Source organism: Solanum verrucosum, unplaced genomic scaffold, assembly GCF_900185275.1.
Source record: "Solanum verrucosum unplaced genomic scaffold, falcon-dt-bn FXZP01000261.1, whole genome shotgun sequence".
Lineage (NCBI taxonomy): Eukaryota > Viridiplantae > Streptophyta > Magnoliopsida > Solanales > Solanaceae > Solanum > Solanum verrucosum.
The window spans coordinates 12709346-12732928 of record NW_026019969.1 but is presented as its reverse complement, the minus strand read 5'-3'; the positions used below and the strand labels follow the sequence as shown (position 1 = coordinate 12732928).

The following is a 23583-nucleotide window of genomic DNA, read 5'->3' as shown; positions in this document are numbered from 1 at the left end:
GTACATAAGGCATTGTGTTTGAATATGCTGTCAAGTGAATTTTAATATCTTTGAATATGACCAAGAGTATATTAGTTCAAACACATAAAATGATTAAGTTGTGGATACACTCTTGAAATTTCAAAACCAACAACACTTGGCCCTCCTCCCTTCCCCAAATATAATGAAAATCCTCTACAAATATCTACAGTTTCTTACTCCGTTATTAATATTTTATTTCTCATATAATAGCTGATATAATACAAACACACTCACACACGCGTCTTTATCTAATCAGATAATTTGATTTACTTCAAGTGAATTGTGTCAGCATTTTGTTTCTTAAAACTTCCATTTTCACCTCTGCCAAGTTTTAAAAGCATGTTATAGTGGGTATCTAACGATCCAAGCCCCTAGATATATGTTACAATACCAGGTGGATGCTTGAAGATCCTCTGAAATAGGAGAAATCTTTGAAGTGTGCAGTAATTGTGAGAAAATGTTATTGTACAACAGCTGAATATCTAAAGCATTCAACTACTTTTTAATCCACCTTACATTTGCTCAGGAGATCATATTTTGCTCTCAAAGGGCTTCTACCAGAAGTAAATAGTCATATAAATTAATGTTATAGGGGTATTTAAAATAATCTAATTTATGATAAAATGTCTACAGGAGCGGAATCAAGTAATTTGGATTGCGAAGTAGTGATTGGAATATAAAAGGGCTACAGGAAAATGTTAGATTGAGAATGCGTCTGTATACTGTGCTATGTATTTACGTAAATTTTATTTTGAAATCTTTTTTTTTGAACTACTGGTGTTTGTATCTTAGGTTGGCGCTTTAGTGTTTTGGTTCATTAGTATGCAGGAAATGGATTCATATATGAAGCATATTTATGGTGGTTTTCTCATCCAAATTATTTTGAAAGTTTATGCTAATAATTGCTTCCTAACTTACAATGTACAGCTGCAGCTGTCACTGCTAAGTCATGGGATAAATTGATATTGAGCAGTGATACTCCTGTTCTTGTTGAATTTCATGCCACTTGGTGTGGCCCCTGCCAGATGGTTCACCGGGTAATTGATGAGATTGCAGGTGAGTATTCAGGGAGACTAAAATGCTATGTACTGGACGCAGATCGTGAACCGAAAGTTGCTGAGAACTATGATATCAAGGCTGTCCCTGTGGTGTTACTGTTCAAGAATGGGGAGAAATTTGAGTCTGTTATCGGAACAATGCCCAAGGAGTTCTATGTGGCTGCCATTGAAAGACTTCTATCTTCATAATGAGAACGTCTTGGTAGCATATGCGCAAATTGGATAACTCTCTACTTCTATTTAAAAATTATCTTCCTCGCTGGTGCCTTGTAATTGCATTTTCCTTTTCTATGAATCATCGGCTCGTTTTCCTCAACATTGACTGCTCTCCGTGAAAGCACTTCCGGCTTCTTTCTTCACAATGAAATTTGTATAGGGTCGGTGAACTTGTGAATAGTGACTGTATTAGTTAACTAAAGATGTCCTGTTTCCTGGACGTGTTTTTGTTGCTGTGACTAGTGACTAGCCTTGAGCTTTCTTAAGATGCATATTAGTAGTAATATTTTGCACCAAGTACTTTGACACATGGTATCTAATAAGCCAACACGAGATGATAAGTTTAAGTGATTAACCTATGATAAAATTGACAATTTTGTCAAATTTCCATTATTTTTAGCATCATATAAAAGAGCGGCACTAAATTAAGGCGTTTTATTTCTTAACCATAACTTATAGATACTCTTACCTTATTTTGTTACTCCATCTGTTCCTAATTACTTGTCCACTTTTCCTTTTATAGTTGTTCCTAATTACTTATCCATTTTGACAAATCAAGAAAGGACAATTTTTTTTACCTATTATACCCTCAATTAAATGACTAACTACTTTGAAAAATGCAAAACGTTTCATCCACTTCATAATTAATAGGGATGAAATGGTAAATTTACTATGTCATTAATTGATTTCTTAATAGGTGTGCCAATTCAGAAGTATACAAATAATTAGGGACAGTGAGGGAGTACTTAACTGCGGTTAGCTGCGCTGAATGCTTATCCCTAAGTAGTGCAATTCATTGTGATTAAGCAATAAAATTTGTGTGATGATATAAGTTATTGTAATTAATTATGATTAAGCAATATCAATACCTATAAAGACTAAAATTATCTTTTTATGAATCGGTGTGTTTAGTACAAATTTTAAAGTAATAGAAATTGATCATAATCACAAATAAATTATAATGAAATAATGATTTTATTGATCAATATTTATGAGTATAATAACTTGATGGGTTTCCTACAATATATTTGATTGCAGAATAGGTTTGAGATAAATAATATTTGATGTTTTGATTTTTTGTTAATATTCAAGATTTATGGGATATTAGAGAACAAACATTTGAGATTTTGATCACTTTGTTAATATTTATGAGATCTCAAGTGCATCCTTTTTTATGGTATGAATTAGGGTTTAGGATAAAGTAGTCTTTACTTTATAGTTTGAAGAAGGATTGAACTTGTCAAGTAGAGTCGTATTTTAAAGCATAACACATACACACATCATTTAATTTAGACTCAACTGACATCTATATTCACCATCTTTGAAGATACATAAATAAATACTTAAATTTATACAACTAAAAATATGTATATTAGAATTTGACGTCGAGTTAAAAAATATATTTATATATTAATTGAATGTCGGTTTTGTATACTAATATAAACCGCGCAGTATAGCAGCGGCCCAAATTGCAATTCCGATGTCTCTAGTTCCAAGAAGCGAATGAAGAATTAACAAGTGTAGTGAAGAAGACTCAAAAACAGAGTCTTTGGGGGTTTCGTTCTGAAGCAGAATCAGCATCTCTACTTTGCAGCTCATCGATTCTTTCGTCTTCAGGTACTTTCTCCCCTCTCGTATACGTATTTGCTAATTCTATGTAGGGTTTCCGTATTTGAATTCCACATCACTTGGTTGGATCTCACTGGGTATGTAGCTGTTGTTTGCACAACTTTTTTTATTTCTTGAATAAGATGTTGACGTTATTTTCTTGGATACCCTTTAATTTACCCATGAGTTAATCCAAAGGCTTCCAGTTAAATTTAGGAAAATACTGTTTTTAATTGTCCAAATTGTTGGAATTTATGGGATTTACCTGAATTAGAGACGAATGGATACATGAGATTCATGTAGTTGATCGGAACTAGTTTGGGATTGGGGTTTAGTTTATTGTTGGAATTTCTATTTATTTATTTTTGTGTTTTGATCAGATCAGTTTTTGCTACAGGAAGTTTTTCTATTTTACTCTGGAAATTCTTCAGCTTTTTAGCCGGCTTTTACTTCGTATTTGATGTTTTGAGAATTCAAGATGTTTTTTTTTTTCCCTTGATGTGGGTTCTAAGTCCCATAATCCATTACAAAATATGCTTAAATAGTTATACTGAGAACTAAAGAGTCCATTGTTAATCTGTTCTAGCTTTTATATTGCTGAAAAACGTTATTGTTTTTCGTCCTGAGTAAATTATGGTGACTGCTTGTGAATTGATTATTCATGAGTCTGCTTCAGTATTAATGCAAGTGTTTGGAAATACTTCTATTTAGATGGAATTTTGTATCTAGTGATTCGTCTAGTTTGTTGCTAGTTGCTCATTTTGTTGGCCATATACAGGTAACCTGGGACTACACAATCGTTAGCTGAAACACTGATGGAACTTCCTCCTACTTCATCTTTTGGATTGTCATCAGAGTCCTCAGAACAAAGTGGGAAGCTGATGACAAACACAAATGCGAAAGCACTAGCAACTTTTTCCCTGCAAAGCCCAAATTCTTCACAGGGACCAGTGGCAATTCTTTGGGACATTGAGAACTGTCCTGTTCCAAGTGATGTACGGCCTGAGGATGTGGCTGGCAACATCAGAATGACTCTGCGGGTCCATCCTGTGATCAAAGGAGCAGTTACACTGTTTTCTGCCTATGGAGATTTTAATGCTTTCCCGAGACGATTAAGGGAGGGATGCCAGAGAACTGGTGTTAAACTTGTAGATGTCCCCAATGGCAGAAAGGATGCAGCTGACAAGGCCATCTTGGTTGACATGTTTCTTTTTGCTCTTGACAATCCTCCACCCTCGTCCATTATGCTAATTTCAGGAGATGTTGATTTTGCTCCTGCACTTCACATTCTTGGTCAACGTGGATACACTGTGATCCTTGTCATTCCTTCGGGGGTTGGTGTTTCGTCTGCTCTATGTAATGCAGGGAGGTTTGTATGGGACTGGCCAAGTGTCGTTCGAGGTGAAGGCTTTGTGCCTCCTGCGAAGGCCTTAATGCCTTGTCGTGGTGGTGTCTCAGACATTACTGGGATTCTAATGGGGTGTTGCCAGATTAATGACAACCCAGATGGTCAGCATGAAGATGAAGCAATACTGTATAGGGGCCTCTCACAGAGCTACTATAATGCAAGGGAATTCTCAATGATATCACATTCTCTGGCTGAATATAATACCACTGCAATTTCCATGCCATGTTATCCTACGGGTATGAGAACTCATAGTCTTCCTTCTGGTTTAAACGAAGTTTCAGCTGGAGGTCCATCTTCACATGACCAGAGTGACTTGACATGGGTGCAGCCTGGGGATATAAATGGTTTGAAGGGGCAGCTAGTGAAGTTGCTTGAATTATCTGGCGGCTGCTTGCCTCTTACACGTGTTCCTGCAGAATACCAGAAAATTTATGGGAGGCCTCTTTATGTTTCAGAATATGGTGCAGCTAAGCTCGTGAATCTTCTCAAGAAGATGAGTGATGCAATTTCTGTCGGGGGGAAAGGCCAAAAGAAGTTTGTCTACCTCCATAATTCATGTGCTGTACCAAGTGCTCCCCCCATAACTATATTAAAAAGAGATAACAAAGGAAAAGGAACACAAGAGGGAAATGCCGATATTGTGACTGGGGTTGGATCTTCAGATGAGTTCTCTGATGATGAAAGAGGACCCATAAAAGAGCATGGGGGAAGCTGTGAGAAATCTAATATGGTTGAAAAAAGCCTTGAAAATTTCAAGTATGAACTTCAAGAGATACTTGTTAGCTACTCTTGCCGGATTTTTCTTGGTTGTTTTGACGCAATATATCAACAAAGGTACAAGAGGCAATTAGACTACGAGAGCTTTGGAGTGGTTGAACTTGAGCAGCTACTAGCAAAGGTGAAAGATGTAGTGATTGTGCAAGAGGAGCCCGTTAGTAAGAGAAAGTTTCTGGCTGCTGTTGGTGCCTAGAAGTGTTTATCGTTTATTTCTTGACTATTTACTAGCTTAACTTCCTCGGGACTTATGCTGAGGTATTTGTTGTTGCTACTTTGTCCTTGTTATTTTTTTGTTTTTGTTTTCTCTTCAGTATGACAAAGAAAAGCTGAAGTCATGTTTGTCCATCATGACTTAGTTTGTTCTATAATGTCAGAAGTTCCTATGTAACACCTGAACAACAGGGGATCTCTGTGTATATTTTCTCCTGTTGCTTTCATCTAAATACATGCTAGAAGGTGTAAATTATTCAAGCTAGTTTGTGCAGGTGTTCTTTTTCCTCATCATGGTACATATCAATAATGGGCAAGATGCACTTTTTTATGGATTCTTATTTTTTGCCGTATATAACTTGGATCTGAATTCTGCTTCTAAATTCAGTGAGATGCCTATCTCTTCCCCATATTTACCCAAGTCTATGGAATTAGTCAAAGTTTTCCGTAAGTGTATTTGCTTTGGGAAAACACTCTATAGCTCATCTCATGGTTTTTCAAAACTCTTTGCTGCAAAGAGACTATTATCAAAGGTAAGCAATCTGGCTGTCCAGTTTTGTAACCTTTGGGTAAACTGAGTTGGCTTCAACTTAACTATGACTGGGCTTCTGTCCTCATTTTACTTCAAGAGCTTTTCTTAAATATATTATTTTTGTTGTTATATTTTTTAGACAGAAGAGAAGGATATCTTACCAGTTTGATTGAGTCAATTTGGTGGGAGTAGTGAAAGTCTACCCTTTTGTCAAGGCTCTTAAGCTTAGCCAGGGGAAAAGAAACTAGAACCGTATCTAGTTTGCTCCAAAGAGTTTTTGGTAATATTTTAAGTAACTTATCAGTCTATATGCCGAAACTAACTGAAGTTATTCTTTTTTTGCTAATATGGGGGTCTAGCTAGTTGCAGTAAGCTGCTCCTCTCAGGTATTTGCCATATGTTGAGAGTTCAAAATGGAGATACCAAATCAATTTGCAACATTTTCGAGGCATATTAATCCATATTTCCATTTTTGTTTGTTACATTTAATTGCTGAGCACTATGAAAGGACAATTTTGGATGTATTCACCTGTTAAGGAGAGAAGAAAGCTTCCATGACAGGAAGCATTGCATGCTGGCCGTGTGTCTGAATTACAGCTGCATGCCAAATTTATATGTCCCGGCATAACTTATTACTAATGTGAAATTCTTAGTGTCATTTTTAGTGCTTCTTTCTTAGTTACATCCGGGTTGCGTATCCTAATACTAATGTGAGGTTTTCTTTGCGTTACTTTTTAGTGCTGGCCGTGTGTCTGAATTACAGCTGCATGCCAAATTTATACGTCCCGGCATAACTTATTACTAATGTGAAATTCTTAGTGTCATTTTTTAGTGCTTCTTTCTTAGTTACATCCGGGTTGCGTATCCTAATACTAATGTGAGATTTTCTTTCCGTTACTTCTTAGTTCTGGCCGTGTGTCTGAATTACAGCTGCATGTCAAATTTATTAGTCCCGGCGTAACTTATTACTAATGTGAAATTCTTAGTGTCAGTTTTTAGTGCTTCTTTCTTAGTTACATCCGGGTTGCGTATCCTAATACTAATGTGAGATTTTCTTTGCGTTACTTTTTAGTGCTGCTTTCTTAGTTAGCATCTAACAATGTCATCTTATCTGTCATGGCACAGCTTAGGCCTTGTTGCATTGGAGGGATGTTGAAGTTAGAGAAGGCCCTGTCTCCTTGCAAAAGCTCCCACAATGGTGTCAATTATGGCAGTACAGTCTTGCAATAGTCGAATCATTTTTGTCACTACTTTCAATTTGTTTATGGTTTGTGTACCAATTTGAAGCGCTCCTGCAGAAGTCTGATGGCAAAGATAATAAACTTGTGATTGGATAATAAGGGATAAAGGATACAGGTCCCAAGTGATTGGTAGCCTTATTTTACTGTAAGTGCAAGTTGGGCAGCCATAAAGGATTGAATCTGGTCGTGTGAACATCTAAGTTGGTGGAGATATGCACAACAAGCATGGCTATGAAAAGACTTAGTTGGGTCTCAGCAGCAATAGCATATGGTCGTAGGGTCCATATGATCATGTCATATACAGTAACTTGAACAATCGGTCAAGGACTTGAGTCATATAAACATGCGCTTTGATGTTGCTCATTGAGGTGTAAAGTTTGTCATGAAACTTCAACTGTTTTCATCCTTTGGATTGTTCCATTCTCTGCAGAAAATGGTGGCAATAGTTTAATCACATACTTTGGATATTTAAGCTAGATGAGGGCTAGGAGCACTTGCTCCATGTAACAGATGCTTTTACCACATGCAGAAGCATCACAGAAGAGGGTTCTGAATTCCCAAAAGTTCTGTTTTTTCAAGGGATGTTGTCTAACAGCTTCTGTTGCTGTTTGTTAATGTTAAGCTTGGAGCTATTTGTTTGCTTCTGTGTGGAACATTTGTTCTGTAAGGCAGATTATGCTGTATAATTGACTGGAAGGATTGTTGTATCTTCCTTACAGATGTTCATTTGTCAGCAAATTGTCATATGGTCTGTATTTCTTGAATATTAATTAAACTGGTTTCTTGACCTTCTTCCTCCCTCCTCCCATTGCAAGTTTATTATGTATAAACTACGCAACACCCCTCCTTGTTCAGGCAAGGCTTGAGAAACTCTTTTCTAGACCCATTTTTGACTGTATGATACTAATGGCATTTTTGTTTGATTAAAACCTTTTGCCTATTTACCTGTCGGAATTGTAAGGTAATTTTAGTTAAGTTTTGAACTTCAATTTTCTTCTTGTCGACCGTGGAGTGACAATGATACAGCATAATAAATATCTCGTAGATGAAAGAGTTTTTGTTCTTAACTGATGTCAGTACTCAGTACACCAGCTAAAAGCTATTAGTATGAAGCCATCTTATGAATAGAAAAAAAGATGCAGGAAAGACATGAACGAATGAATCAAATTTGGCAACAAGTATCTGAGAAAGATACAGGAAAGGAAAACAAAAGAAGAAGTCAAAGTTCATCTTGAGAATGTGATATGCAGCAAGATTGACAAAATGTATCCAATCCATATCATCTCCAATGTAAATGTCACAGCTGTTGATAAAAGCTTTCTTTTTTTTCCAGATTAGCCGCGAAAGCAGCAAGTTCTTCTAATGTTGGAAACATACAGGTAAAGAGAGCACAAGTCAACAAATTCACAATCCAATAACTTACAAGAAATAACAGCCCTGGAAAGTACTAAAGAATGTTAAACACAACAAACCAAACCAAAGAGAACAGGAAAACTAAAGTTGTTAGTTACTACCTCTCCAAAAAAAATTCATGGAGGAAAAAGAATACAACTCTTATAGCCACAGGCTTCTTTGCAAGGAAAAAGTTGTTTGGTGGAAATGAAGCAAACTTCATGGACCTATGGATTACAGCCTCTGGATCGTGCACGCTACTTATCAATGTCAGGATGGTGAAGTCAATACCTTAAAACTCTGATATGTAATGGCTTTACAGTTAAAATCTGCGTAAGAGATAGTTAACAGTCAAAAGGGTGGAGGGGTGGGTCCATTACCCACCGAGTTTGAACCATGCATCAGCTGGCCCTCGGGGATTCCTCGGATATTAAAAAAAGAAAGTTACTTAACAGTCAAAGCAGTGGTCTCAAATAACTGGTACATTAGAGTGGAGACTGGGGAGGGCTGGTTTCAATTAGGAAGCTCCTGCTACAGTAGGACCTCGATGTACTTGACGACGAAGCTAGACACCTTCCATCACCGCTGTGAAATATTCCCTCACCTTTGTGCAGCCTAGACCTACTTGTTCTTCCCTTTCCTTCAATCTCATCGTAGTCTTCATCGTCCAAGGATTCAACAAAGCCACTGTGCATTGGGTCTGCACACTCATACAAAAGCCTAAGGACCTGCTTGATTGAAGGACGAGCCCGTCCTTCTTTCTGAGTACACCATCTAACAATTGCTAAAAGGGTCTGAAGTTGATCAAAGTCATAAGAATCTCCAATGTTAGGATCGACAAGCTCAGTTATCTTAGATTCTGATGTCATGAACATTTCGGCCCACTCTATCAAATTTTTGTTATCTTGAATTGCCCGTCTCCCTGTGATTAATTCCAGTAATACTACTCCATAACTATATACATCACTTTTCTCTGTAAGCTCTTGGGTGATGACATACTCGGGATCCATATAACCTAAATAACAAAGCAAAGATCCCTCTACATCATCAAGGTAATGAATGATGCTTGAATTTTACTCAAATAAGTAGACTTTTCCCCAACCTGGAGTTCCCTTGATCTCTGTGTTTACTGGTTCAAAGCAAATAGAACCATCCTTTGAAGCATGTGCAAGGCCAAAATCTGCAACCTATCATATTACAAGAGTTAAAAGAATAATCTGCTCTGCCAACAGATCTTATAAAGCAGTAGGGAATATTTTAGAGTTAATTTTTTACCAATTCAGTAGGCAAGAACAAAAGAAAGATTTGACGTTCATCCTTGTAGTAAAAGGAAACTAGGTTCACTCTTGAATTAATGTAAGTTACCTTCGCAACTAAGTTTTCATCCAATAATATATTGCTTGATTTGATGTCCCTATGGCACAGTGGAGGATCACAATAGAAATGAAGATATTCCTACATGGAGGTAACAAGAAATAAGCGCACTGAATGTTAAGCAGCTTATAAAATTATAACAATTGGACAGAGTAAAATAAAAATTGTACCAGAGCGTTTGCAACATCAATAGCTATTTGAATTCTAGTACGCCAGCTGAGGGGAGTTGTACCTGGATCTTCACATATATTTAGAGGAACAATCAAGCAAATCAACAACTACTTCAAGATGGAACAGTAGTAAAAGATGCACTATGTATTTGTCAACAACAAATAACAGACCAGTTACTGATGTTAAAGGCTAATTTTTTGTTAAAATTAAAATCAGCAAATAAGACTCGAAGATTAAGAGCATACTGTGAAGCTGATCCTTTAAGCTTCCACTTGGCATATACTCATACATGAGAAACCTGCTCCATGATAAATGTTCAGTATCGAAAAGAAGATATTAATACGTGAACTAGTTAATAGGTCACCTTACATTGAAAGCTGGACAAAGAGACGAGGTAGAAAAAATGAACAGAGAAATTTGCAAGTATGATTCCCAAACCTCTCATGCCTTTCAGTGCAAAAGCCCCTTAGAGCAACAAGATGACGATGATGCAGTCGAGCAAGCAGTTCTATTTCTCTGCAAAACTCATCCTCAGCCTGCTCAGAAACCTTGTTCATTCTTTTCACTGCTACCACGGAACCATCCTTAAATTCAGCTTTGTATACTGTGCCAAATCCTCCCTGTCCAATAGTTGTGCTGAAGTTGTTGGTTGCTTTCTTTGTCCCCTTATAGCTGTATTTCGTAAATATAGAAGCCGTACCTGTGTGCATTTTGCATAATAATAAGTAAACAGGATAAGAACCCTAGAGAATAAATGAACAGATCTTGCAATGTCGTCTTCGATTAGTACACAAATAGTCTAAAAGAACCATAAATTACCTTCCTGGAATCTTTTTGGTGGATGTGTGAAGGATTTGGAATATATCTTATCAGTTGCATCAGAATCTTCCAGCTCTTTGCTTTTCCTCCAAATCAGAACAATTAAGATAAACAGCATCAGGACAGCCATGACTGTAACTACTATGCCAATAACTGGTACTAATGTAAGATGGTAAGGATGGTGATTTTCCTTCACAGGTGTATTCAAGGAAAGTTGAGCGGGACTTGCAGCAACAGGAGGGTTTGGAGAGACCTCTGGTGAAAGTTGTGATGGAGATGGTCCTGAAAGTGGTTAGACGTACAATGGAAGTCAGAACTTTTCATATGGCTGAAAGTGCATTACATCACTAAAATGATCCATGGAAATATTTTTTATGTGCAGAAGTACAAAAACAAACACCAACTCCCTGCCTAAGAAATTAACATTAGTAAACATACCAGAGAAAGACACGGGACCAGAAAAAGGTGCAAAATGAGGGTCATAACAGCAGTTTGCTCCGAGTGTAAGGTGAGGCTAATATGACACAATGGAGGATGTTGCTGGAAAGAAGCTGAAAATGTTCGAGTCTAGGAATAGAAGATTTAAGGATTTTATGACTAATTCCGGGCAAGTTAATGATTAAGGTATAAAAGACACTGGAATACAGTTGTGTAGAGAAGAAATTACTTCAGGGCTTATGACAGAACAAAGAAAACAAATAGAAGTAGGTTTCTTTTTCTGCTTTCTCCTTTTTCTTTCTTTTGTTCTTTATCCTATATTTTGATAGTTATAGAATAGGCTCGGCACGGAATGGTTGTGCAATTTTATGTAGCTCACACTTAGACCTGAATGGCATACCTTATAAAGAATATGGAAAACTGAAAGCAACTCATCAGAATTTCAAGAAAAGGATTCAATGTTGGTAACAATATTCCAATGCATAAAACATTCGGTACAATTCCTGTAACTGTTCTATCTAAGCTTCCGTGATAATGAATCCCAGCACTACCCTATTAAGACGTACCTGGAGGTATAATAAGGCCTATAACCCCAAAGAAACAGCGAGCAAGATCAATAGCTGATGCATTGTCAACTTGGCTTGCAAGAGCAGCAAAAGTTGCATCTCTACAAGTACTAAATGTCATATTATTAGCTGTACCAACTAGATTGCGGAGATACAAGATGCCAGCATTGAGGCATTTTCTGCATTCACTTTCCCCCGAGAGAGGGACTTGGCAGGTTTTAGTAACACTTGAAAATTGTGGAGATTGAATCATCTGAGTTACAGTTGTTCGACCTTGGCAATCATAGTTGACAGGAATTTTTGTTCCAAACCCACAGAACACTGTTGCGTTTCTGTTGACTCCATGGAATTGGAAAATTTCTGCTATTTTGTCTAGGCAAATCTGTGATGTGTCAGCATTAACCCCCAGGTTGCTTGTTGCATTTGCATATCGAGCAACAGAAATTGCAACCAAGGCATTAATGTAGCGGCAACACTTTCCTCTTTCTTCTTTGTTGGAGCAGATTGAGGCAGTCAGAGTATAGTTGGATCCAGTCATGTCTAAGGGGCACACTGCATGTGTAGAAGGAAATATAGATAGTCATTGTTCATATCTCAATTCATTGAGAAATGTTTCTGCATTACTCCAGTTCTACTTCCTTTTACAGTACACTCCCTAAATGAACCCCACCACACCACACACACCGAGAAAAATATAAAAGGGAAGCAACCAACTTATAGATTACAACAGCAATGATATTAGCAGTAATATACAGATAAAAAGACTTTGAAAAACTACTTAGATGCAACATGTTAAAAGTACCTGTATTGTATAAGCTCAGTTTTGTGGAAAGCAAGAGGTCAAAGCTATTTACGTGTGGGTGTTTGGGGAGGGGTATCAACCTGAATATCTCCAATTATAAGAATTAACAGTGAATTATATGCACATTGATCTTATACACCTAGACTACAGATGAAAACTTGGACCATTAGACTTAAGACAGGACAAGTCGTAGTTTGATTGTACATTCCATCAATTGCACTGATAAATATAAATTATTTACACTGTCATTGTATAGCTGAAACTCCAAAAGAAACATCAGTACATCGTGCAGTAACACCATCATTAAATGAAGTAATGCATATAGCAATATTAAAACTGAACTACGAATAGCTGTCGTATTGAATTTGAATGTTATGAAACTTACAAGCAAACATAAATTGGATTAGTATGAGCTTCACCACTGACATTGGCAAGCTTTCATACACATTTCCAAATTCCAACAAAACAAAAAGCACATTGTCACTGAAAATTGGCAGGTCTTTATAGTCATGCAGGCACATTAATCACATTTCCATAAATACCTTACTTCTTCCACTTCCCTCTTAAATACTCATGAACCCCAAACACATCAAAACCAAGTACAAGACAAACACCCATAAGATTTTCAAGAAAATAAAAGCAGCTTCAGCCTTCAAGCTCACTATAACTTCTATCATCAAACACTCATAAATAAGCCCAAATTACAATTTTAAAAATGTCATTTTTTTCTCCTTTACCTCAAACTCAAGATAGAATATAACTCAAAACTGTTGAACAACAAAATGGGAAGCTCCCAAAACAAGATGTAATTGAAGGAAATCAACAACACAAAAGATGTAATACCTGAAGCAGCAGTTGTTGTTGATAAAAGGTGCATTTCAAGAAAGATCAAGAAACCCAGAAAGATGGCTTGTCCGTACAATGTCATGGCAGAACCTCAATACCAATATAGAACAGATGCAGATATGATTGAAGAGTGGTAAATTGCCTTAGCTTATTTTAGGAAAAAATTAGAAACAATTGAAACTGAGCAGAGTCCTAGGAGGAGCAGCCACTGCCGCTTTTGACTGACTCAAGACCTTGTATAGACCCCCCACAGTCCCCACTTTTTAACATTTTCCTTCTATTTTTTTCCATGTCTCGACAACATAAGCTCATACATAAGGACGAGACGAGTTGCTCCGATAATAAATATTTTTTCACTTTTGATCTTTAATATCGTAAGTTTAAATTATCAAAGGAGCCAAAAAGGTTGAAGCTACTAGGCGGGGATTAAATAAAAAAAAACTCACACTTAAGTGTCAAATAATCATATTATTCTTTTGTGATAATATACAACTTATACAATTTATCTTTGTCCTGTTTCACCGCAATTACGCTACAATCTCTTACCCTCTTCATCCTTACTTTTTATAATATTTGTCTGCAAATGTTTTTAAGATAATATTTATTACTATACAGAATATAAAAGGACAAGTCATACTAGGAGTTGAACTAATGATTTAAAACAGTTTTAAATAATTTCTACCACTTTATTATTACAATTTTCTTATTTTAGGATAATTTAACAAGTTACATATAATTAAAAGTAGAAATACACGGTATAATTTTCTTTAATAAAAGTGTTACATGTCCAGAACAATGTCATTTTCGAAAAATGAACAATTGGTGACTTGTTCCATCTAAAATGGTATATACAGTATTAGTTTTTGTAGTATTTTGATTTGTCAAAGTCAGTAAATCTGCACCGATATTTTTTATATTCATATTTGATAAATGCAGTACAATCCAAGCCATAAGTGTAAGGGTAATACCGTAATAAAAGTCCATTTGACAAAATCACTGTCAAAGAAGATCTTTCTAGTCCTCAAAATAAAATGCGTCCGTCCGCTTATAAATTGAATAATAATAAATAAAATCAAATTTCTTAGGTATAAAATCAAAAAAATCATATAAAAACTAAAAAATATATGTGTAAATGACTTACACTTTATTACATCACACGAAGAAATTAAAAAAAAATTGGTACGTATGCATTTTCATTAATTTTAATTTTAGAGGGGTAATTAGTTACAAATTGAGGTAAATTAGGTTAATTTTATTTTTCTTTCTTTGACTAAAAAGAATTACAATGAATTTTAAAGATTTTCGAAATTTGCTGCTTTCATATTTCATCAACAATTTGTTAGGACATTATGTGTACATGAAATATTTATTATTATAAATAGGTGTGAGTAAACATCAATAGATATTTCTTACAATGCATTTAACATATGCAAATTGATTATTACTTTCTTCATTTCAATTTATATGCTACTTTTTTCTATAGCCATTGAAATTTCCAAGATTTACTCTATGTTTTTAGAAGTCTCTTTTTAAATTTATAATTTATGTATAATTAAATAATATCACATAAATTGAGTATAACTAACTCACAGATTTGTTGCTTAATGTACATTGAAAATAATGGTGTTTGAGGTGTGTAAATATTTTCCAGAAAAAAATGATTACCAAGGCAAATCCATGAGAGAATATTTTTATTTGTAATTTATTTTATAAGAAGATAAAAGGGTGGGGTTCATAAATAAGGCAGCAGATTCTTGCTTGAGAGAATAATAGAGTGTTGTCCACAACAAGACGAAAGTTGTTAGGCCACGGGTTCTTTATACCTTTTCTACACCTTTTGTTTTTTCTTCTTTAGTGTGATTTAAATACTTTTAAATAAAATAAAAAAAAGGAAAAATTATGCATAGAAAACGTTTGACTATAGCTACGGTTTAAGAAAAAATGTATTTTTTGGCTACAGTTTCCTTTATTCTTGTTATTCATCTGATTTGTATAAATTCAGAATTTGTACAATTCGATTCATGATTGTATAAATCCAGAATTTTGTATATGTTTAGTCTAGCTATGTGTGTATCATAATAAATTACCCTAGTTGTATATTGGTAAACGAAATATTTAAATGGGGTTCTGAAAAGTTCTTAAATGTATAAATACATAATTTATATATACTTACCTTATTTGTATATTCACAAACGAAATATACAAACGGGCATAAATATACAAACTACAGTCTCCATAACAAATGAAACTATAGTCTATAGCTACGGAGCGCAATTATTAACATTATAGTTATAGAGCCTTATTATGTTTATTGTGTTTGCTATTTCTAAATTTTTCTCCAAAAAAATAATAATTTTACTTGTGGGGCAGCAAAGCTTGGTACAGCCGGACCAATTTAAAGCCCAATTCTTTTGGCGGGGCAAGTCAGTAAATAAGGTCGGTCCAGCCCACTAAACAAACAAGGCCGTGGGCTTATATATGAAGAAGAAACAAGTTTTTGCACAGATTTGGGGTGACTTTAATTGCGAAAAACTATCCAATTACATAAATATTTATAAAAATTATATATTGTCTTACTAATTAATAATTTTATGATAAATTTTAAGTCAAATACACCTAGATACACGTATTTTTGCTTACCAAATATACTCTATAATACATATTTATAGGAAGGGAAGTGAACGAGAGAGTTTGTGTATCTCAAATACATACAAATCACATTAGATACATCTATCAAGAATGCCAAATACACCCTGAAATGTAGATACAAAGGGAAATATGAGAGAGGCGATTTAGATAGTCAAATACACGTGACTCCACTTCAATATAGTATATCTAAAATAAATTACACCTATTTTTGACCTTTTGTATCCGAAATACACGTATCTGGACATTGAAAATATATGTATTCGAAAGTTTGAATTTTGTTAAGATGTATATTATTAAAAACTCGCGTGAAAGAAAGTAATTTTCTCATAAACTATATTGAAATTAGTGTTGTTTGTCCCCTAATTTTTGTCTCCTCGTTTTATGTAGTACGACATTACTTGTTATGCCTTGTAAGACATAACTTGTAATATATTATGATACAGACATAAAAATTTATATTGAATGAAAAATTATTTTATTATTTGAATGTCTTGATATTTTTAGTCACCTATGTTTTACTTAAAATTTGGAAGGCCAAAAGTTAAAAGATCATCAGATCTGATCAAATATGTTTTGCACTTTTAGAATTTAAATAAGAGCAATAATACGTAAAATCTAATTTACATATTTGACATCAATCTTAAATGATAAAAATATTTGTATTTTTGTGACAATATAAAAGAAGCTCTGAAGGGCAAAAAAGTAATTAAAGAAAACATTTTATTATACTAGAACAAAAAAGGCTAATGTTATCCAATTTAAGAAGTTTTCCCAACCACAACACTTTGCTTAAAAGCTTGCGCATGTATATTTCTAAGAAAGGAAGAAGGCAAACAAAAAAAGGATAAAATTTTCATACTTTTCTGTCAAGCCAAGTTTATTGTTATGAAATAATGATTTAAGTAGTTATCTAGTATGATTGGAACGTCCATTTCTCTAACAAATATATTTTGTTCTATCATTTTTTAACTCGTCAAATTTTTAATTTGGCACATCTATTAAGAAAATATTAATTTTTATAATGAATTTATCATTTTACATTTATTAATTGATAGGATCTCAAATATCCTTATTCACTGTATTTTTTAAAGGAATTAACTTAATGTTAATAAATTGAGGATATACTAGGTAAAAAAAAAGACAAACTGCATAAATCCCGTTCAACAATAGTTGTCCATAATATTATTCTGGAATGTTCAACCATACTTGTTCACTTTATGAAATCAATGACTAATTTTACACTTAGTTCCTAATTTACCATTGTCATTAATTATAGTCGTTTCCCTATTACATTTTTTAAGACATGGTGTTTATTACACTCCTGTAAAGAGTGATATAGTAAAATTACTCTTCTATTTATAGTTTTTAAAAAAGTGTGTAAAGTCAATAGTGGACAACTATTGTTGGACGGAGGGTCGTTAACTTTGAATGCGACTCTACTTGGTACTTCCCCCGTCTCATATTAGTTGATCATCTTTTTAAAAATAATTGTCTCATATTATTCCCTCCGTTCATTTTTATTTATCACTTAATTTTAAAGTATATTTTCATTAGGGGTGCTCAAAATCGAACCGTGACCGATAAGTCAACCACAAATGTTTTACCCTCAACATTAATAGGAATTGTATGGTAAAATATTTATATCAATAATTATTTTTAATTTGTGTGCCAAGTCACACACTGACTAGCAAAAACGAATAGAGGGAATAGTTGTCCACTTTACTAAATTAAGAAAACACTAATTAAATTTTTTCTATATTAGCCATTGCAATTAATTCATTTTAATACTGTCCATATTTGTTTGTAAAATTCATAAGAAGTTTTTTAAGGATGAATTAGTAAAATATTTTTTTAATAAGTGTATAAAAAAAATGATCAACTAATGTGAGATGAAGAAAATATTTAATAGATAAAAGTGTAAAATAATAAAATCATTCATTTTATGTATATTTTTATGATTCATCATATAAAATAAGAAATGAACAACTAATATGAAACAACGAGTAATTCAAAATCTTCTATTACTGCGCAATAAAATCAACAGCGCAATAAAATCAACTAGTGGAACTTGTATGACAAATACTTACGTTTAAAGGCAATGAATGTTTTGCGTACACATTTACCTACGACAGAAATGTTCACATGCTTTATTTAATTATTACTCCATCCTTCTCGTTTTAAGTGACATTTTTTAAATTTCAAAATCCAAATAAATTTATATTTTGATCATAATTTTTTTATGTATTTTTTAAAAATTTTAAATTATCAATTATTGTGACTTATAATACTTTTTACTTAGTTTACAAATATATAAATTTCATTTCAAAAAAATTGAAGCTTTCATGCACAAATTTTTTATCAAACTTAAATTGTTTGACTCTCGAAAAATGAAAAGTGTCACATAAATTGGGACAAATGAAAGATTTTTATAGAAAAATTAGTTGAATTTCATTTTTAATGAGAGGTTTCAGATTGAGTGTCTCGACTCTTGAGTATGGAGTGTCTTTGTTACTGAGCACTTTACTGGTAATGTGAATTTTTTGGGGTGAATTCGAATTTAATCTAGCTTTCGTCTCGAATGAAAAAAATTTGAAAAAAGAAAAAGGATAAAAAAAAAGAAAAGGAAAAACCACTGAGATATGAAGTTGTTGGCGCGGCATTATCTAATCACAGAGGCATAGGTCCCCCACACACTGCAGTTACTTCTTCATTTCTTCTCTTTCTTTTCCTTTACTCACGCAGTTTTTTCCTTCAAAATGGCCAACTGATTCTTCAATCGACGCCATTGATAAAGGTACTTGTGCAAGCCGATTCTTATAATATCGTATATTTATGTGTTTGTTTAAGTGTGTCACAGAGACTGGAGTAAGTAATTGCTATGCATGAGATTTGTGAGATTAATTGCGCGATTGGTTCTTATTGTATGTGATCTGAGCCCTAATTTGTACGAATGTTCCATTGCAGAGCTTGAATTTCGCTATGAATTTTAAGTTTACGGTTACTCTGTTTGTTGCGGTTACTCTTCTGTTTGCTTGTTGTGAAGCTCTTAAGGTAAGTGATTACTACTTCATCTTCGTGCTCACTGTTTTTGTTGAAGCAAACGCCGATGCCTTTTGTCGATTGTATTTATGTTTTGTTCCTCTGGTGATAGGAAGGACAAAGTTGTGTAGCCAATGGAAGTTGTGATTCAGGGTTACATTGTGAGACTTGCCTCGCAAATGGCAATGTCCGTCCGCGTTGTACTCGACTTCAACCGGTCAATCCTCTTTCGAAGGTGCATTTTCCTACAGTTTGTGATTTTTTTCAGATTACTTGTATTGTAGGTAGATGTATACGCCCCTGGATTTTCTATATATGTCATATTTGCTAGCGGCCTGATGTGTTGTTGAAGCTAAACTGTTAAATGTTTTAATAATCGTAGGTGAAAGGATTGCCGTTTAATCGGTACTCCTGGCTGACGACTCACAATTCTTTTGCCAAATTGAAAGCGAAGTCCGGGACAGGAGGTGTAATATTAGCTCCAATGAATCAGCAGGACACCATCACTGAACAGCTAAATGTAAGTTTACACCTCCGTGATCTCTTTCTTCAACACTTCAAAAATATAGAGATCACAAGCGTTTAGCTCTTTTTCCTATGATGCCAAAACCAAGTACTAAAAAACAAAGGAGGATGTCAAACAGCATTCAAACAAAAGGATGTTAGTTAATCTATTGGGCGAAACAGTCCTTTGAATCAATTATGAGAAACTGTGAACTGGATTGAGAATTATATATTACTCCTATTCTATATGAAAGTTCATGGTATTACTATTACTGTTATTGTTATTACCTTTATTATTTTATATTACTTTAATGTCTATGCCTGGCACATGGAGAAGGTTTAAAGTTGAGTTAGTCAGCCTTGTAGTTGTTAGCTGTTGCTGACTCTTGTTGATTGTTGTGTTTCTATGCACTTTAGTACGTGGACTTTATTATAATATGCAACGTTAGGTATGGGCTAGAAGTGTGTCGGATTTGAAGGAATGTCAGCAGATAGATTCCTTTTCTGTGTATAGTTTATTAGTTTATGGTTTATTATATCAGACTTTATGAATTATTATTAGCAGCAATTGCTAATATTTTAAGTAGTTTTTGGCCCTCCAGACTACTGTTTTGTTTTGCAAAGGATTAATCTGTGACCTGTTTCTGCAATCTGGTAAAAATTGCGTTGGAAAGCTTCATTTTCTGATAATGGGGGTGAGGGTTCTCTTTAAGTTAAAGTAGTTGGAATTGCTCCAGAAGAAATCTGATGGCTTAATGCAGCAGACAAGTGTCATTATTTCAATTAAAGTGCCAGGGTTTAAGGGTTGATCTTTTAGCTTCTGAGTTCTGGCTGGACTTGTATTTACTCCAGCAGAGCTATCAACTAGGTTTTCTTGGCCCATAAATATTTTTCAGAACACCCTTAGTCCCTAAATTAATACTATTCAAAACCATTTATCTAGGGATGAATATGAATAGGATACTGAATAATTTTTACTTTACCTATACACACTGTGGGTACTAAACTATCAATCCTCATCTTACCCCATACCTGCATAGTAGTACTATAACTTTCATCCTTACCTTTCATATTATGATTTTACCTACCAATTATCTGTAATGTGTATAGGATGAAAGATATATGTTCATGTCAATAAGCCACTAGGATTTTACATACTTTAGAACCATCAACATTTGAATCTTTTGATATAATCTTCACCTATTTCGGGTACCTGGTACTACGATTTTAACATTTAGGGTGTGTTTGGCATGAAGTAAAAAAGGTATTTTTCTTACTTATTTCCTTGTGTTTGGTAGGTAAATAAAAAGTATTTTCCCAAGCATTGTTTATAATCTAGACAAACAATACAATGAATGAGTTAGGACATAGGGGTAAGGGTGTGGTGGGGATGGCTTACTTACACTATCCTTTGAAGTAGAATTGGTGCTAATGTCTAATTAAGGATATAATAAAGACTGCCATCCCTTCCTTTTCCAACACTTAAAAGATTGATTACAGGGGTTTGTGTATCTCAAACTATTCCACTGATTTTTATTGTACACGTACGCCACTAAACTAGCAAGTGTTGTCTTGTCCAATTAGGTGAGCTGAGACTCAGATATTCATCTCCTTGAGGTTAACCATCACTAGGACATTGAGGAATACAAGCACCTTAAGTTTGCAACTATGAGAACCTATAGGAAAAAGAGATGAAACAAACTCTTGAGTTAAGCTTTCATACTGTAAGCCTCTGGGCTAGGAAAGGACTCTAAAAAACCTTTCTGCGTCATAGTATATTTATTTTAACCTTTCTCTTGACTTGATTCTTAGTGTTAGATGACCTGTATGAACGCTAAAAGTATCATAACATTTTGGAGAAATTGGTTTTCACAGAGAAAAGGTAAAACACCAGTCAATTCCGCAATACCTACTTTTTATTATTCTCTGTTTCCCTATTAAAATGTTCGGAAATTGCGATTTAGGAAGACATGAACTGCCAGCTCTGACAGGTTTTCAAATTACTTGTATATATGGATACTGATGAGCTTTTTGACATGAATTGGCGCAGAATGGTGTAAGAGGTTTAATGCTTGATATGTATGACTTCGACAATGACATCTGGCTATGTCACTCATTTGGAGCAAAATGTTACAATTATACAGCTTTTGTAAGTTTTCATGAACCAGTGATGTAATACTTAATAACTTCGACACTTTGGCATGTTTACAGGTTTGCAGATGTTCATTGTTTTGGCATATGAGGCATTCTCATCCTTAGCAGTTTTAGGGAAAAGAGGATATAATTCATTTTTGTCCCTGTTTTACTTGTCATTACAGTAATAAATTTGATGGAAAATGGAAAAAAATTGACTATTTTCTCATTGGTTTACAACATTTCTAGATTCTTATCTCTTAAAGTTACTTTCTTTTGAAACTGACGTGGAATTTTTCTGTCAGCAAACTGCAGTCAATGTCTTGAGGGAGATAGGAGTGTTTCTTGAAGCAAACCCATCAGAAATTGTTACAATTATAATTGAGGATTATGTTACATCGCCGAATGGCCTAAACAAGGTGTTTGATGCGGCTGGGGTTAGAAAATTCTGGTTTCCAGTTTCTCGGATGCCTAAAACTGGTGGAGAATGGCCAACTGTAGATGATATGGTTCAGCACAATCAGCGATTGGTTGTCTTCACATCTAAGTCTGCCAAAGAATCTTCAGAAGGCATTGCCTATGAGTGGAGATACTTGGTAGAAAACCAATGTGAGTTCATCTTTAGCTTATCTCTAAAATCAAATTTTTAGGTCTCTTAAAATTCCTTTGGAGGAAAATGATAAAACATACTCTCAAATACAAGGGCTTCGGATTTGCAGATGGAAATGGTGGCATGAAACCTGGTTCTTGTCCAAATCGTGCAGAATCATCTTCTATGAACACTAAGTCAAAGTCGTTAGTCCTTATGAACTACTTTACTGATGCCCCAGATTTTGCTCAAGCTTGCAAGCATAATTCAGCCCCACTCATTGACATGATGAACACATGCCATGAAGCTGCTGGTAAAAGGTGGCCTAACTTCATTGCTGTTGATTTTTACAGGGTATGCTTTTTGTTTGAACTGACTATCTATGAAATGAGTCTTTAATAAGATTTGCTTCCCTCTTCGACTAATTTTACTGATTGTGGACTTTGCAGAGAAGTGATGGAGGTGGAGCCCCTGAGGCTGTAGACTTGGCAAATGGACATCTAGTATGCGGGTGTGCAAACATTGCTTCCTGCAAGGTACAAATGAGCTACTTATTAAACTTTGTTTCCACTAGTCCACTTTGAGGCCATAAATAGTATTTTTTAGGATTCAAAACATGCAACTTTGTGACATTTTGGGTGCCTTTAATTCTATATGTAGGAGAATATGACTTTTGGAGCATGTGATCTGCCTGAACCAAGCATTTCTCCAAAAACACCAGCTGCTGCAGCTAAAAATGAAACAAGCTTTTCAAATTTGAATTTCCAACCAAAGCTGCAATGGTTGTTGGGAACAACATTAGTATCTTTTTTCTTATTGTAATTGAGGACAACAGCCTACACAAGTTCATATTTGCTTCACAAGGATTAAGGATTAGATTTTACTGAAAGCATAGTAGGTGATTATGACTACAACCAGACAAGCTAATTAGCAATAGTTAATCTTCTGACGTACTTATGGATTTTAGAAACTTGGAGCTAAGGAGTCTGAATGGTGTGTGGATCAATTGTAAAGCTGATGTGAAGTTAGTTTAGCTTATATTGCCACAGGTACTTGTATATGGAAAGAACTTGGTGAAATGTAACTGATTCTGGTATGGTCTATTCTCTTTGAACTTTTTATTTGTTCCTTTTATTTGATATGTTATTTTATTCTTCACTATTATTCTTATTTGTTCCAAATTTGTGGCA

General features: G+C 34.6%; 4 protein-coding genes across 5 annotated transcripts in view; 3 read left to right on the top strand and 1 right to left on the bottom strand.

Annotated features, from left to right (window-relative positions):
* Positions 1-1592, top strand: part of LOC125816272 (thioredoxin M3, chloroplastic-like) — a 5405-nt gene extending 3813 nt beyond the window's left edge. The window contains exon 2 of the mRNA XM_049495856.1: positions 949-1592. Within this exon, the coding sequence (XP_049351813.1) occupies positions 949-1268 (320 nt within the window). The 3' untranslated portion in view covers positions 1269-1592. The remainder of the gene's footprint in view (positions 1-948) is intronic.
* A 1167-nt stretch (positions 1593-2759) lies between these two features.
* Positions 2760-7851, top strand: LOC125815595 (uncharacterized). The gene is made up of 3 exons (XM_049495103.1): positions 2760-2912; positions 3682-5343; positions 6956-7851. Exon 2 carries the CDS (start codon positions 3719-3721, stop codon positions 5279-5281), a length of 1563 nt encoding a protein of 520 aa, XP_049351060.1. The 5' UTR covers positions 2760-2912; positions 3682-3718; the 3' UTR covers positions 5282-5343; positions 6956-7851.
* Positions 7852-8742: 891 nt separating this feature from the next.
* Positions 8743-13606, bottom strand: LOC125816211 (probable receptor-like protein kinase At1g49730). 2 transcript variants are annotated; one of them, XM_049495795.1, is made up of 9 exons: positions 13477-13606; positions 11832-12383; positions 10828-11109; positions 10447-10708; positions 10254-10306; positions 10008-10075; positions 9829-9918; positions 9566-9650; positions 8743-9478 (listed from the first exon to the last, which is right to left on the bottom strand). In XM_049495795.1, exons 1-9 carry the CDS (start codon positions 13559-13561, stop codon positions 8949-8951), a joined length of 2007 nt encoding a protein of 668 aa, XP_049351752.1. In that variant the 5' UTR covers positions 13562-13606; the 3' UTR covers positions 8743-8948. The 2 variants fall into 2 exon arrangements, with proteins under 2 accessions (XP_049351752.1, XP_049351753.1); XM_049495796.1 differs by having other exon boundaries at positions 10008-10069.
* A 5163-nt stretch (positions 13607-18769) lies between these two features.
* LOC125816210 (PI-PLC X domain-containing protein At5g67130-like) lies at positions 18770-23480 on the top strand. The gene is made up of 9 exons (XM_049495793.1): positions 18770-18922; positions 19093-19179; positions 19280-19402; positions 19550-19687; positions 21722-21820; positions 22110-22413; positions 22524-22747; positions 22843-22929; positions 23054-23480. The coding sequence occupies exons 2-9, from the start codon at positions 19108-19110 to the stop codon at positions 23213-23215; spliced, it is 1209 nt and encodes a 402-aa protein (XP_049351750.1). The 5' UTR covers positions 18770-18922; positions 19093-19107; the 3' UTR covers positions 23216-23480.
* Positions 23481-23583: the final 103 nt, after the last annotated feature.